Source organism: Limulus polyphemus, unplaced genomic scaffold (assembly GCF_000517525.1).
Source record: "Limulus polyphemus unplaced genomic scaffold, Limulus_polyphemus-2.1.2 Scaffold1300, whole genome shotgun sequence".
Classification (NCBI taxonomy): domain Eukaryota; kingdom Metazoa; phylum Arthropoda; class Merostomata; order Xiphosura; family Limulidae; genus Limulus; species Limulus polyphemus.
In genome coordinates, this window is record NW_013666910.1 from 79,104 (window position 1) to 97,514 (window position 18,411).

Sequence of the window (18,411 nt, forward strand, 5' to 3'; positions counted from 1 at the left end):
CTAATTCGTACAGAACTATAAACTTTGTATTTTGACTTCACAAACATCTAATTTGAACCAGTGCTGCATTCAGCATACCATGTGACACACAAAAATCAATGTTTAACTGTGTTTTTTTAATATTTACTTTTAAATTAAGAAATTGAATAAGGTATAATGCTAAAATTTGAATTATAATCTACAGTTTGATACCAAACTTATTGAGATAAATTCATGAAATAGTAGTTCAATAAAATTTTGAATGAGAGTCAACAAACACGATGATCCGTGACCCGTCTGGAAAGGATCTACTGCCTTGTCATTTATATTAGTCATAATGCTCACACTGTGCAATATTCCATAAAATAACAGAAGAGCTCTTAAAAATGAAGGTTTCAATTTAGCTGAACATGTTGCCAAAAATCAATTTTCATAAAATTTATCTATGAAACTAATATTATCCATAGACCACTGTAGATGTAAACAAGAATGAGAGATTAGGAAGAGTCTATGCACTGAAGCTAATAATATCCATAGACCACTGTAGATGTAAACAAGAATTAGAGATTAGGAAGTGTTTATGTACTGAAGCCAATAATATCGATAGACTACTGTAGATTTAAACAAGAATGAGAGATTAGGAAGAGTCTATGCACTGAAGCTAATAATATCCATAGACCACTGTAGATGTAAACAAGAATAAGAGATTAGGAAGAGTTTATGCACATCTTTTGTTATCTACTTGTTAATTAAATAATATGTAATATTCCTACATGTTGATTTCTTGCCTTAAAGTCTTTTTGATGAACAGCTTTGTTTGTTTCACTCTCTCTTTTGTTCTCTGTACAGTTACCTTTTTTATGTATAAACATATGTGGGTATATGCATGTGTATGCATTACATCAAATATACATTGTCAGTCAATTACCATCTGAACTATTTCATTTAGGTAAAGTATAATTTTCATTGTTTTTAGTCTATTGAAAACCAACAATTACTATTTTTACACCTGATATTCACCTTATGTGATACCTTATAAATGCTTGCATTTTCATGGTAAAAGTGAATTATATAATCATGGGACTTTAGAATATTTTATTTTTGTCCTTTACTGCTTGTTGGTGTTAAATATTAACATAACATTAAAGGAAAACAAGTGACCTATTGGTCCACCTGGATCATCCAATTCACTAAATTAAACTACACTAAAAAAAAAATCAAAGCCAGCCATTATCATTCAAATAAACTTCCCCTTTAATGGACTACATCTACTGTATATGAAGATAACTCATCAAAAACCAACCACCCTTTTAGAAAAATAAAATCATCTAAGCTAAAGATGACTGACTCCTTCCATGCCAAATTTATATTTATGCTCCCTAGTCTTACCATTCTCACCATTAAATAAGAAAAAACGATGATGCATCAAAATTATCAATTCCCTTAATCTCTTTTGTGTTACTTTTTTTTTGGAAATGAGCTTAAAAAAGGTAGTTTTTTATTTTGCTTATTAATAGCCTATACTTGTATAGTAATGAAACAAAAGATTTTGTATGATCTGTTATTATATTTCTGCACAAAATATACTTGATAAATAAATGTTACACATCTGGATTTATACATATGTATTATTTTAATGAAATTACAGTAAAGAATAGGAAATCTTCAGTGTTTATGATACATAATTCAGAATAAATCTGGTAGAGATCAGTACACACAACATTTCCATTGCCACCTAGTAAGTACTGATTGTAACACATGATAACCTGTGAATAAATTTAGGCAAACAATTAGAAATACACCAATAAAATATTTTTTAAACATGGAAGGCACCTGAGTTATCTCAGGCTAATCACAGAAAGGATTAACAATCTTAAACACTTCAATCAGATCCCATCTAAATTTTTTCAGTTTTAATAATAATATTAGTATTTCTCTTAATAATTCCTTCCTGTTGTTTATTTATCTGTAGATGTTTAACTGATTTATTCAAACTCCAACTTCTTGTACATATTGTTTTCCCAACTCACAAGTTTTCTTGCTAAACCTGTTTCTTAATCCCCATAATCTCAATTTAACTTCACCTTGCACTTTTCATTTCTACAATACTTTTCAACAATCATATCATACAGTAGTTTCTTCAGTAAATGCTTAAAAACACAGCTCATAAACATCAAATTGTAAGCATTCTTCACCTGTCTTGTATTTTCCTTTAGCTTTTTTATATATATATAAAGATGAACTTGGTTGTACTGCAGATGTAAGTTTTGAAAACATTTAGTCATTGAAAACCACATAAGACTTACATTTGTTTATAACTGATTTAGCAGAGAAGAATTGGATATTTAAATTTTATTTTTACTGTTCTAAAAATAAAAAATATATCAGGACAAGTCTACAGAAAGGTCTTCATTGTTTTTTGCTATAGAATTTATATATTTCTGAATTCACAGGCAACTTCTTTTTATTTCTTTCACTTGCTGGGCATAGTTCAGTGTCATGTGTGTACACAGTGCCTAGTTATTTCAGTGACATGTTCATTTTATAATTTTATTTTATTTATTGTAGTTTTCATTGTCCCCAAATAGCCTGAATTTAGAGTTAAGTAGATGTATTTATGTTGAAATAGATTTTGATTTTGTGTTTAAACTTTTGTTTCTTTATTAAGTTTCAGATATTTTCATTATATGTTTAAAGAGTATCCAATTAAAACTCAATATTTGTTAGTCTTTTAAACCACAGAAATATTTTTTTAAATTATGATTAAATAGTTTAAAACATTTGGTTTCAATTATTTGAATTATTAATTCATTGGTGTTTATCACTATCTTGTCTATGTCTAATAATTATAGTAGATAGAATAGAAAATTATAAATGAGTGTGATATTTAAGTATAATAATCATAATATAAATCTACAATTAAATTAAAAGTGGTAATGAACTTAATATTTTGATTGTCAAAGAAATTGAAGATTTCAAAATTGAGCAAACTTTGCAGTATGTAAACATGTGTGAATACAGAACACTAGAATTTTGCATACAAGTGATGTCCAAAGAATATATATATTCTGTTGAAGTTATTTCACCTTTATTGGAACATATTTGTAGAAATATATATGTCTATTGCTGCATCTTTGTTTTTTGTGTGTGTATCAAACCTTAATGTGAAATTGTGATATTTTGCTCAGTTTGGGGTCTTGTTTCCTACTTTGCATCAGTTTTTAATGTGAGCATCATCTTTACATGAAGTCATTTTATAATGATAAACATGAACAAACGCTATTATTTAGAAATTATATTGTCATTTTGTCATTAAAACTCATTTATGCTTTTGTCATGTTTTGAGCTTTCTAACTTCTTGTATTACAATGCAGAATAGAACAAAGCTACTCTTATGTTACTGATGGCCAACAAAACTCTAACCTGCTTAGTAGAGTCAATTATATGATTACAGGCTAGAAATTAAATTATCTAGTGAAATTATAGTACTTTTGTATTTATGGAAATAGTAATGAAGTAATTTAGCAAGATATCACTTAGTCATATGGAAGGAGTATAGATGTGATATATGCTGTGTTTAGTGTGAGCAAAAAGAATGACGGCCATATTAAGATTGTGTAATGATGATCTAAGACGACATCTTCAAAGAAAAAAGATGTTTTCACTTGTATCAAATAACATTGACAGTACTATTATTCCAAATGCTGTGCATTTCATGACCCCCCCCCCCCATACGACACTGAAACTGATAAAAGTGATAAAAAATTACACACCTCTTCCCAAGCTATTCTAGGTGCATTCTCGTGCAAGCCAAATTTTACAAGCCATAAACATTTAAGACTAGACATGAGGTCATAGGCAACATTCATGACAAACGTGTTATGTCCTTAAAACATATTCGTCCAATAGTCTGGTAGACTGTATGGTGAATTTGGATGGATTTAACATCTATACAAGGTGGATTCTGTATCTCAAGACCATGTATTTTGAATCTGCTTGATGACTCTTACAGTTGAGTATTTGGATATACTGATATTTTCTCACGTCTGTCTATGCCCCAGCATTAAAAGTATTAGTTGACATTGTAAAAATTAAGTAAATCAATTTTAATAAGTGAATTAATCTTAATTAACAGTTAATACTCACATGTTTGTAAGACAATGGAATGGGTAAAATGTTTTAATCATCTGTCTCTTCTTCAATTGAGTGTAAAGCTGATTTTATGAGGTTGCTGCAGCAGCTCACACCACCTGAACATGGCAGTTTTACATTATTGCAACTGTATCTCATAGATTTACAAGGTGTATTAACCTCACATATGCATTTGATAAAACAAGATATCTGTAAAAACAAATGGAATTATCATCAATACCTATTCATACTCTACTGGATCAAGGTAGGTCTGAATCAAGAGAAAATTTCCAAATACACATTTGAATATGGACCATCTTTACATTTTTAAAAAAAAGCTTCTGTTTTTGGCGGTGAAGTGTAGGTTGGCCCCGTGATAGAGCTGTGTATTTTGGAGCTTATTAGCAGGGATCAAATCCATGTAATACCACAAAATGTTCCCCACACTTTAAGCTGTGGATGTATTATAAGAGTGATAGTAAATATCTTACATCAGTAGTGAGTGGTATAGTATCACTGACTGACTTTCCTCTATATGGTCAGTAGCTCAGAATTAGGGATTGCAGCAAACAGCCTTAGTATCTGTACTATGAGTACAAAATTCAGTAACAAGTTGTTGTGGCAAGCTGCTTTAAACTTCAGTGTTGTTGTGGCACCTTTGACAAACCTTACTGCCCTTCTTTTGACATACTAGCACATTTTGATTATCCATAGCATGCAGCAATGAATTTGGTTGTCTATTCAATGATGCCAGACATAGCAGCATAGCTTCACCCATTAAAGAGAGGGAATATTCAGTTTGGAGAGACTTTAACACAGTTCCTTTAAAAATGCCAATACAAGATGCTACAGTATCACATCTTGTCAGGGCAGGGAAATATGATAATTCCAGCATAATAGCTTTATGTTCATATACAGTAGCACATTGTCTATTCCAGTTCTCTGTTGGACTGGTGATTCCATAACTACCAGATACTCAAGTCCCAGGTCAAGATAATTTTCCTACTGACGTTTGAAACATTTCCATTTTTTGTATAAATATATTGTAAATTCCTTCATGAGAGATAGATATATCATCTCTGTGGAAACATTTCCATTTTTTGTATAAATATATTGTAAATTCCTTCATGAGAGATAGATATATCATCTCTGTGGATCTCTAGATTTCTGTTTCAGCTAGGATGTTGTTGCTACCTGTGATAACTAGTTCATGCATATATGTGAATCTAATAAAGGTCCTCATCTTGAATGAGTTCATCACAAATGGTATCAATCATTTGTTTCTTATTTTCAATAATTATCAGGGCAGCTTTGGACTTAACTGATATCTTGAGTCTGCAATTAAAAAAGAACCAGAAAAAAATTAAAACAACAATGTACACTTAAGAAAATGGATTGGGAGGGGTTAAGTGAAATATCCAGTAATTAAAAGCATAATAGTTATGTACTTGCTTCTTAAATTATATACACATAGTTCTTAAATATTTTCTATAACACAATATTTGTCTGGCAAATACTTTGAAATTATTATCAACCCTTTGGGTATCGGCTTCTAAATTTTTTAGAAGGTAACATCACTCTTATAATATTTCATTCCAAAAATAAAACTAGTTGATGAAATTGTTTAAAATTTCACAAGAATGCTTCTAAAAGTATGTAGTTTCAGAAAAACAAAATATGTAATTTTTATTTTTTCTACTATTTCTAATAAAAATATGTGTTATATAATGTAGTTAATTGCACTCAGACTCTGAATAGTTCACCTGCAAGGTGATTTTTATATGAAGTATAAAAATACTGTTTATTATCGTACAGTTTTTTACATTTCATTTGTATAGTCTCTAGAAGCTCATAAATGAATATTGAAAGTTTTTTAAGTTAAATGTTTATATTTTATTTTCCATGATGAAGACAGATTTTTCTTCAAATATTATACATTTGTTACTGTGTCAATCTTTTAATAACATTTTTTATTACCTATTCAGTCTGTCTTTAAACTGTATAAGCTTACCCACCTTATCTCAAGTTATCTGATGTCTTCTCATTGAAGACAATTTCTGTAGCTTTCAAAGAGATAGAATTTAACACACAAATATTTTCACAATTTTTGAGAAAACAAATGTTTACAGAAACTAGAAAAGAAACCTATTTAACCTTTATATTTACTCTGTTAGTAAATGATGATCTAATTCTTGCTCTATTCAATCATAATTAAACTCTTTATGAAATTAATGAAATAATTACAATTAGTGTATAAAATAAAGGAAAAGCTAGAGGAAATCCTATCTTCAGGTACAATAATTTAAGAGTAAGTTATTTTGTTTTATCTTAAACTGTTGTATATGAAAGTGTATCATGCATGCAAAGTAATACAAAACCTGTAACAATCTAAAAATAGTATGATTAATAGTATTCTCTTGGTTTCTCTCTACAAATTTCCATGAGACTGCTGTACTAAAACCACTTAATTTTTTCAAATAAAAAATTTTCATGTAAATTGATAAACATTATCACCCTAAAAACATCAGAAATAAAATATTAAAAAATTCAGCTATAGACCTATATCATGTTTAAATTAGTTGATTGTTTCTTTCATTGTTGCAAATAAAATTGTTTTTAAAACTCATGCAAATATCAGTACATGATATTTGATGAACAATACTGATGTCTATTACAAAAAAAAAAAAAATAATATATATATATATATATATAGAGAAACACCAAAGCTCGCTAGATGGAGTACTTATGTTAAACATTTGACAAGCATATGGTTCATTTTTATTATTTAATTATGTTAAATGTTATCAGATCCATACTTTGAGAATTATTTAAAATAAAAATGAAATTTTCAGAGTATTACCGAGATTTCACTTATATAACAGTTGCTGAACTCTACTCACCAACAAACGTATCCATACTTAAAAAATACTGGTCTAGGGAAAAAAAGTGATGATTTGATTCTATTATTACCAGGGATGTTTAACCTCCTAACGACTTGAATTATAAACTGTTATTCACATCAATCAAAGCTAATTATTTTATTCTTAAACATACTGACATGGCTAAGTATATTTTATATGTATTGGTAAATAGAACAACAAAACTGTCTTCACTGCATGTCTTCTATTTATTCAATTTAAGACTGAAACATTGATATTTATTTCTATTTTTTGTAGTACCACACACATGTTTAGATGATTTATTTTATTATTTTTAGCATTTTAGGATTATCACATTTACATAAAGTTTATTTATTTCCAATGCTGTAATGTAAGAGTGAAAATAGACTATCAGGCAGTAAAATGTCTGAATGATAAAGGTAAAAACCTTTAAATGTTATAGAATTTCCCTTGCCTTTGTAGAAGTAAATTCAATCATAGTTTTTTTGCAAAAATAGTTTGTTTTGTCTGGTGAAGAAACTACACACTTACTATAGCAGACATTTTTTAAATATTTTATGATCATGCTCTTGTGCGGAATGCAGCCACATTCTACATCTTTATGCTTCTTTGAAATATCTGAATTTTTAGTGCTGTGCATTACAATAATCTATGCACTCTGTGCCCTAAAAGCAAGAATTATCAAGTGATGATTTGATTCTGTTACTACCAGGAGCCTCCTAACAACTTGAATTGTAAACTGTTACTCACATTCATTAAAACTTAATATTTTATTCTTAAACATACTGACATAGCTAAGTGTATTTTATGTGTTGGTAAATAGAACAACAAAATTGTCTTCACTACTGTATATTGTAATTTATGATTCAATTAAAATATCCAGCTTGCTTGTGTGGAGAAGTTACTAATAATTTAAAAGCTTTATATGGATTATTATATGAATTAAAAGAGAGGTGAAAAATTACAGTTTCTTCCAACTATATCAAAGCACTTGTACGACATAAGTATAACGTAATCTTTGTAGTTATTTTTTCCCAAAAAAAGCCGGTATACTGTGTTCTTGGTCTAGGGAAAAAAATAGTATTTTATAGATGGTTTGTTTCACTTATATCAGTGTATATTAAAAAATTTACACAGTGTAGTACATTAAATGTTTAATATCCATGGTACATGTATGATAATTGTGTGTTTTCATATTAAACGCCTAGCATTTATAATGGCAATTTAATGGATAATGTAATACTTAATAATGTACTGGGAAAAAGGAAATGCCTGAAAACTTAAAGATATTTTAGGAAGTCCATGTAGTCTCAAACCCAAGAAGCACTTTAAGTCATGCTGAAATTACTGGTTTGTTTTTCCAGAAAGAGATCAGCCTTGGTATGTGACAAGCCCATGCTCTACTCATACTGCTGATTTTAGATTTTTACTTTTAAACATAAATTCTCTGAACTGTTGTGCAGGGCAGTAGTAATCATGAACTTTCGTAAGCACAATGAAAATGCTACTCTAAGGTACATATAATTTGATTTTAACATAAAATCAATCCTTATACTTTTCCTGTTGATTGTTAACATTTTGAAAATTTTCATTTCATTTCTTACATGTAATTGTGGCTTTTAATTATATTTGTTGTTTATTTGTTTAAAAGATAAATGTGTATTGAAGTAGCAAATTTTAACTTAAGGTTGGTAAGTATATACTAAAGGCAATTATAATAAAAAGTTGTTTTCTTTAACCCTTTGCTATTGTATTGAGTATATGGTTTAATTACTTGATCCTTGAGGACAACTAATGTTCACATCAACACCAAGTTATCACTGATCCCCTAATTTATCCCAGTAGCATGCAATTTTGTTTTTCCTGCACCTGATATTTCATGTGTCTTAACTAAGAAATTAAATGCTTAACAAATTCTGAATTTGCTGGCTTAACATTTTGAAGTAGTGTACTTTCTGTTTCACTCTGACTTTTAGTATTAAATTTTTATATGCTTTTCTTTACAGGGAAGGACATCACTTAAAAACGAAACTGCCGTAAAGACACTTGGACCAACTTACGTGAAGGATAAGGATCTCTTGAAGTCTGGTTTGTAACTTAATTTATTTTTCACATTATGTGTTGTGAAATAAAGTAATTCTTTGCCTAATATGGTACTTAATTTGTCATTCTTCTTGTTAAACAGAATGCTTTCGTATGGCAGAAATGTAAATCTAATAATTGTTGACATTATGTCTTAAGCGTTTGATAAAAAAGTTATCCTAAATTTAAATAATCTAAAAATTCAGTTTTAGTAAATAGAAATGAATGTATATTTTATACCATCAGAAAGCCTTGGAGACAATATGGTAATGGCTCTTTAACACTGTTGATATGGGGTTGCCCTTGTAACTACAAGGTAACCATTAAAGTATCTGTAATATAACTTTTAATTTAGTAAATGCATCTCCACAAAATCTTGAAAGCTTTTAGCAAGCATTACAAGTCTTTTGTACACAGAAAATAACATTTTTGAATAAACTATTTTTATTAAAAATGTGTAAGTGTCTGACTATATATATAGTCAGACACATATATTTATATATACATATACATACACACACACACACACACACACACACACACACACACACACACACATGAAGTTGGAGTGTGACTTAGACTGACTAATCCAAGTGCAAGATGATTTTAATGTTAATGTTGAAAACTTTTTTCATCTTACAGTTTCATATTTCATTTGTATGAACCTCTTAAAGAATATCAAAGTTTTTCAATAAAATTTTGTATTTATCTCTTCTATTCTTTACCCTAACATTATATGGATTCAATCAATTTGACCAACATTGTAACCACCACAAAAAAATAAATAGAAAGTACCCTTTTTTCTTTCTAGAATGACTGCAGATTGTAAGAGAAAATTAGTTATTTATCCTAAAAAGCTTAAGTCCTGTAACAGTTTACATCTGTTTTTATTTAATTTTATTGTTTTACTTCTCCTTGAACCATGTCTAACTAATAATCCCATGATACGAGCTTTAAATCACGTGGCGAATGCATAGGTAAAATTACAGTATTGAACGACATAATACATGAGCTAGTCACAATTGAGAAATTGTTTTATTTTTCTTATATAACCTAATACGTTTCTAATTTTTAGATTTTAAGTACTTTTATAACAATAAATAGAAAATATACATGAAAAAAAATTGTTTGTTTTTTGCTGTCAGTGCACTGATGAAGCTCAAGCCTAATATTTTGTAATGATGGCATTAATACATTAAATTATTTTTATTTATTTCAAATATGCAAATAAGAATGCGATAACATCTACAAAGCAAACACTGTCCTATAACTATTGTAATTTGTAGTGTTAAAGGCATAAGCACGTTAAATAATTTCCTCAGCAGCTCAATTTGAACTTGGCAATAGCATCTTTCAGTCTGTAGGCAAAATAACAAACTCTCCTGGGAACAAGGTTGCATTATATATCATTCAGTAAATTAAAACTGTCTTTCTGTTAGCTATAAATGATGTAATAGCAAACATCAGAGAGGATTTGATATTAAAATGTTTATATCACCATACACAAAGAAGATTGAAGGCTATTAAAAGTAGACTAAGCGTTAGTAATAGCTATATTATAATAAGTAACTGATGTTAAACTCAGGACATCAGAGAGAAGTGATGAAAAAACAGAAAATGAGCAAGTCAAAGTGAATGAATGTCATGTTATTCAGACAAAGGGAGATTAATAATTTATTCGTATATTTCCTTTTGAAATTAAGAAATTAAAATTTATATTAAAATTTGATTTATTAATTGTGGTTTGATGCCAAATATATTAACATACAGTGATAATAAAGTAGTTTTTAAATTTTGAGTGTAACTGAACAGAGTCATGAAATGCACACATTGACCTACCCATATCAAGAGGGGTTAAACATCAATATATGTGAAATAAATTTGGCATCAAAACATAGTTCATAATCCAAAGTTTTACATTATTTCAGTTTTAATTGCTCAATTTCAAAAGGAAATATTTAAATAGATTTTTATATCTTGACATATGTGTCACATGGTGCATCTCCTATCCGATTCTCTTAACTTTGATTTTCTCTATTCCCTTTGTAAGGTTGTCAGAGAAGCCAAACAATCAGAAACTGAAATTATAGATATTTACAAGTCAAGATATGAAATATAAACCTCTCAACTTTTCAATTTAATGAGATATAAGTAAATTTGTGACACACTCTATTGAGGAAAAACTTGAGAGATAATTTTAGTAAAAAATAAAAAGTGTATCAAGTGTCAATAAACCTAACTTATTTATAGTTCAGTTAGGAAGCCAGTTAAATTATAATAGTTTTATGATATTCTGTATTTCTGTAAGACAATATTTTGTGTTCTAAGTATATGTTTTTATTTTTAATGGAAGGGTGCAGCTTTTTCTATTTTAATCCTTAGATTATGAAAGTACAGATAAATTTTCTGCTTTTTAAATGAAACTTGTGATATATATATATATATATATATTGTTTTTTCTATTGATTAAGGTTTTTGTTCTTTCTTTGTTTTCTCTGCTTCGTAATCCCATCTGGTTCAGCATGTAATTTAGAGTGATTATGGCTTTTCTTCTTGGTTTTTAGCTGAGGTTGATTTTATAGTTATATGTGTATCACATTTGCAAAATGTATTATTTAATTTCATATATCAATCAAAAACCTAATATGAAGAATAGATTTTAGCTAGAAACTTTATTTAGCTCAATTGAACTACATTAAGCTTTGTGCTGTTATTTGTGACCATTATTCATCAGCCATTAATTTGTTCTGTCACTGGCAGAAATTATCATGTAATGTTGTTATTTTACAGAAAATGTTAACCATTTTACTTAGTTCTACATTTTATTGTTATTTCAAATGTTTTTTCTTATAGAAGTAGTTCAGGATAAAGATCTTTTGAGGTCAGATCTCTCCAAAACCCAAGTGTTATCCCGAAGTACCACAGGTAGTCCAACAGGAAATAAGAAAGATTCAGAAAGGTAGGCTTTTTATTCTAAATAACTTTTATTCAAAAAAGTATTTTGATAGTGTTACTTCTACACACATCTGATACATATAGCACATATTTCTTAACCCTTTGACAGTGACACAATTTTTAAACCCCTTTCTGTGAATGTTACTAAGTTACATTCAAAGTCTATAGATTTGATACTACTGACTTTTAATATAATGTGTACATCTTCACAAAATTTGGCAGTCTTTTAGTAAACATTATAAGTCTTTCACATACAAAAAGTCATATTTTTAGTGAAGTATTTTAAATAAACTAAAAAAAATATTTGTCCGTGAATATATATATTGAGTATTTGTGTCATGTGCAAAGTGATTTTCATGTTAAGATTAAAAATACTTTTCTTCATCTCATAAATCTCAAGTTTCATTTGTGTAATCCCTAAAACCTCCTAAATGCATTTCAAATGTTTGTTTTCAGCAAAACTTAATATTTTATCTGATATTTTTTATACCGTAACTATACGCAGTTGGTTAATTTGACTGATCTCATAATCACTGAAAAAAGAAAAATTGAAATAAATCTATATTATTCTTTTTTCTTTCCAGAATAACTTCATATTGTAACATGAAACAACATTCATTCATCCTAAGTAGTTTTAAACTCATAACTGTATACATCTATTTATAATTAAATGTTATTGTTTTATTGCCTTTTGATTGCCCCTTTGAACAGTGTCTAACTACTATTTGTGCCATTATGAGTTCTAAATCACTTGGGGAACGTGGAGCTCATATTACACTATCAAATAACTTGACCCACAAGCTGCTTGCGGGCATGCCTCATGAAACATTTTTATGATTTTATTATTATTATTATCTATTTTACCTAATCTAACCTTAATTAATTTAAGAAGATCCATATTTTTACATTTTAGTTATTTTTCTAATAAGAAATAAAGAATAAACATAAAAAACAAGAAATAAAGTACTTACCTGAGTATTCTTCTTCTTTTTTTTTGTCGACTATTGATGACACTTAACCCTACTATATTTAGTGAATTAAATAATTTTTATTTAATTAAATAATGTACCAAAGAACATAGAATAGTAATATGCAAAAAACAGACAATTTCCTCTAACAATCTAAATGTTTCTGGTTTTCTAACTATGCAACAAGAGCCGTTACAAATTCATCCAAGCTAGTTGTTACCTTTCCTGTAGGAACGATGCCTGTACTACAAGTGAAATTGACGATTATCTGTTCAGAACACAATGTAATATAATACGTCATTTGATAGAGGAAAATCTTGGCTTTCTATTGGTTATAGGTAATATATAATTAGATGTAAGAGAGAACTATTAACAAATCTTGAAAGAGAGGATGTGGCAGGAGGGGTTTGAAGGCTATAAATATTATGATTTGTCTGAGCAATGATGATTTTATAGTGAGAAATTTATGTTGAATTTCCTAGTTACTGGAGAGGTGGTAGATAAAATAGAAAAGAGATAATACCTAGAGAAAATGTGTCATGCTAGGGAAATTCAGGATTTTTTTAAATATTATCTTATAGAATTAAGATCTTAAAATTTACATACTATTATTAGCTAATATTTTATGCTATACTAGTTGGTGTAACATAAACAAGAAATAGTTTAATATATGTTTGAATGTAAGACACTAAACCTTGTGTCATGTGCAGTAAAGGATATGCATGCTCATAGGGTCAAACCACTTTACTATCAATGTATTTTAATGAAATTATTATCAAGTACCTTATAGTTCAGAGTTTTATATTATCTTAGTTTTTATTCCTTTATTTTAAAAAAAAACAACATTGAAAGCTATAATGAAAACTTCGATTTTGTTGTCACATGATGCACAAGCTATAAACAATTTTGAACTTTAGCGATGTATAACTAGAATCTCAAAAGTGTAGTCCTGTATATGCATGTCTAGATGAGATTGTAGTTTACTTGCCCCATTGGCATGTATGTTTCCAAGTTCTTTGGCTGAATGTAGTAGAAACAAGTAATAAATTTTGTCAACCCCTGATGGGGACTATGTCCATCTTCCATACTTCACACATGTGTATACAGTCATTACTAAGAGCTCATTTTACACTGTAATCCAATAAAAGTTATTTTGAAATTGGTGCCAAGTTGTTGTAATCAGGTAAATGTAACTGCTTGTACTACTGTTGGCTGCTTTGTTCATGATAGCTCTTTGTATGTTAGAGATATAGATAAATGGTATTTAGATTTTAGTTAACTATACATTACTTGTGTTTTAAAATTCATATTTGAAAGGCTTAATAATTTTTATAAAATAATCAAAGTTTTTGCCTCGCTCAACAAGTGAGTATAAAAAGATTTTGCCTGAGGCTAAAGTATCTCTGCCACTCATATCGTTCTATTGCCTGTTGTCATGTGTCAACATAAATAATCAACAGTAATAATAGAAAATAAAATAAAACATTAAAATTAAACTATGAGGGAAAAGGTAAAGATGTGAAGTTATGCATATGACCCAAAGAAGATATTTTAAGATTATTCAATGAAGAGTTAAAAAGTATTTACATACTTCTGTTTTTTAATTTTAAGCATTTCATTGCAATGTACATTGATGATAGTAGTTAGAGTTAGTGATTTGGTAGAGGAAATTGAAAATGAAATAAAAGCATTTACCTTAAACATTTTTGATATTCATGTAGGAAATTATATAGATTATGGAAATAAAATGTGAAAACTGTAAAATAAAATCCGAGTGCAAGTAACTACATTAAATAACGAATTTTTATTAGATATAATAGAAAAAAAATCTAAAGTATTTTTCTGAAATTACATACTTTTAGAAAATTTCTTGTCAAATTTCAAACAATTTCAGCAATTAGTTCCATTTTTGTAACAGAATTTCACGAGAGTTACATAACCTACTTACAGAGTATGTAGGCCATTGTCAAAAGATTAATGTAGGTAAAATGTATTTTTCTTGTACAGCACATAATTTTTTATTTCAAGCATTGGCTATAATTTTAATACTGTATATAGACTTAAAATAAGACCAAAAACTCGAGCGCTTTCAAATAGTTGACTGTTCTTCTCTTTGTTCTCCTGAAGAAGAATAGTCAACTATTCGAAAGCTTTGGGTCTTATTTTAAGTCTGTTACACTTTATATCCATGTATGTATGTGTGAAGAAATGGACTATTTCTACAATTTTGCAAATTGTATTATACAGTTGTACACTACTTATGACTTTATAGGTGTTTTTACATTTATTTTTATTTCTGTATGTTTTTTCTTCAGGTATTTGTACAGTATGTTAAGATTTGATATATAGACAAGCTTACACTTTAAAACATGATTATAGTTTTTTGTTAAAAACTAATCCATTTCTTCAACAAGAAATGTAAGTGTTGACAAACAGGAGCATTTCTTCAGTCATAATTTTACTTTAGAGAAAATTAGTTTCCAACTAGCTCTATTAGGCAAAGTAATGGATTATTCTTTAATAAATTGAGCTTGGCATGGCCTTGTGGGTAATAATGTGTTGGGCTGTTTATTGAAAGGTATGGGATTCAATGCAACATACAATCCTATTAATCACTTGAAAATGCCAGAAGAAGCTATTGTTGCAGGGGATGGTGCTGGTTAGGTGCCTTTTGTCTGGCTAATTCTTCAAAATTGGGGGCAACTATATATGGGCCCTAGGGGTCTCTGGCATGCCTGTTTAACCCATGTGTAGCACAAGGTCCTTTTGAATCTACTTGCCTCCATTTTTTGTGATCATTTCTGTTAACTCTTTTTATTAGGGATTTAGTAAAATGAAAGTGTTATTCACTGGATGTATCATTATTGGCCTGTTATTAAATTAAAAATGTGCATACATGCTAAATGAAAACTGGTTAACTTTGATGATGTAGACCAATTTAAGTGTTAATTCAGAAACTAAATTACATATTATTATTGGTTCAACTTACTGATAAGTTAACATTGTTCAATATTTTTTCCAAATATTATCAGAAACTGGCATTTCTTTATATAAAATAAATGTAGTAGAACTGTCTAATAAATTAGTGCTGTTGTGTATAACCCTTTCGTGTCAAGCTCATGCAATTTTGTGGAAATTGAGTCGTGAATTTCACTTGTACAACAATACGTGTGGTAACTCTGAGATTTCTTAATGTATTCTCTCTAAAACTGGTAAGATTCTTTTAAAGATCATAAGTATCTTGTACACAAAGAATGATATTATTATAATTGTTTTTACTAAAACTATGTTATTTTTCTATTGTAGTTACTTGCACTCAAACTATTAACAAATTGAATGCAAAGTAATTTTCATTTTAAGTATATAAATACTTTTCTTCATCTTAATAGTTTCACATTTCATTTGCATAATCTCTGGAACCTTGTGAAAGAATATCAAAATTTTTGAAGGTAAATGTTAATATTTTATTTTTCATTTTTTCTACCATATCACTAACTAGCTTTTATCATCAAGGTACAAAGCAATGAAATAATTAAAATTAGGAAATAAAAAAAACATACCTATTAATTTTTTGTAGAATATAGGATTTTCTTTTTGTTAAGTTTGTAATTTCAGGTCTTTTCCTTTGCCACTTATTATTCATCTCGACACAAGCCAACGGTGCTCTAGAGGCATATTACAGTTTCTTTGTCAAACATTCGCAACCGTTCAGCAAAACTTTCATTCAGTGCATATTATCATAAGCCTTGAGAATGGACGTAAAGTATGATGTATATTTAAAAAATGTTTAAACCTTTTAATTATGCATTTTAAAATATAACTAATACATAATTAATTAAAATATAATAGTAAGACCTAAATACTATTTAAACTGTATCTCTAATTATAACATATTTAGGTAAGAAACAACTAAGTGCTATAATCAATCAAACAGCCAACAATACTACAGTCAATTACATGTAGTCCGTTAAAAAACTGCACACCAATTTCAAAATAACCATTGTTACATTATAGTGTAAAATGAGCTCTTTCTAATGACTATAACATGTATATGTAACATCTTCATGTCAGCTATAAAACTCAAACAAATCTGTTGAAGGTGGGCAGGGCACCTGTCAGAGTTTGAAAACAAATGTAATACTTGTTTCAACTGTATTCATATAGAGAACTTTGAAATATGCAAGTCAAAAGGTTATGTAATCATCTTATTGTCTAGATGTACCTCTACTCAACTACCATTGTATTATTGAAGATACATTGAGCCAAAGTAGAGAATTTTCATAGCTCGTTTGTCATGTGACAATACATCCGAAATTTGAAGTAGTTTTTTTAAGGTTTATTTTGAAAATATACTTAAAACTTGGATAAAATAAAACTTTGAATCATAAAATACATTATAATATTAATTTAATTTACATATATTGTTGATAGTAAAGGTGTTTAATTAACCCTTTCCAGACAGATCATGGGTCAAAGGTCATGTAATTGCATTTGTTGACTCTCATTCAAAATTTTATTGAACTACTATTTTATGAACTTATCTCATTAAGTTTGGTATCAAACTGTAGATTCTAATTCAAATTTTCATATTATTCATTATTTAATTTCTTAATTTAAGAGTGAATATTAAAAACAAAAACACCTAAACATCAATTTGTGTGTGTCATATGGTATGTTAAATGCAGCACTGGTTCAAATTAGATGTTTGTGATGTGAAAATACGTAGTCTGTAGTTTTGTATGAATTAGGAACTCAAAATACTGATATTTACAAGTTAGAATGTAAAATAAGAACCTCCTATCTTTTCTGTTTCCTGAGATATTGCTCATGTATTGAATCAAACACAGTGGCCCCACTCACCTCCTTCCATTTTTGGAAACAGTCCCTTGTGTTCACCTACTTCTATGTATAACATGTGAATAACCAATTCAATCGAAAGCTTAGAATGTCCTCCTAGTGGCTTTCTCAGCTATTTTCAAATATAACAGCATCATTTCTTTCTTTTGAGACAAATCTTTGTTCTGTTAAGTTGAGTCTTTAGCCTGTTTGAAATTTCATATTTTTTTAGACCCAAATACAGCTTAGTTACTAAACTTGATAAATTATAATGGATTTCTATGGTGTTGATATAGTAATTTATGATTTTTTGGTTATTCAAATGTATATAATAAAACCTAAAAAAAATTATTTCATTTCTCATCCTCCATGCATGAAATTTCTTAAAGCTTAGCAAGCTACAACAAGCAGCAACCGAGTATAAAGGTCATAACTAGAAGAGATAATTGTTTGCTTTACCTCTTCATTTACTGTTCTGTGTTTTAAGAAAAATAAGTTTAAGAACTTATTTCTAAATAGTAATAATCTATATATATATATATATATATATATATATATAT

The 18,411-nt window shown here is 28.5% G+C and overlaps 1 protein-coding gene across 1 annotated transcript in view; it reads left to right on the forward strand.

Moving 5' to 3' along the window:
- LOC106463008 (THO complex subunit 2-like) overlaps positions 1–18,411 on the forward strand; it is a 160,632-nt gene that overhangs the window by 49,444 nt on the left and 92,777 nt on the right. Inside the window, exons 6-7 of the mRNA XM_013922975.2 lie at positions 9,017–9,098; positions 11,946–12,051. Of these exons, the coding sequence (XP_013778429.1) occupies positions 9,017–9,098; positions 11,946–12,051 (188 nt within the window). The remainder of the gene's footprint in view (positions 1–9,016; positions 9,099–11,945; positions 12,052–18,411) is intronic.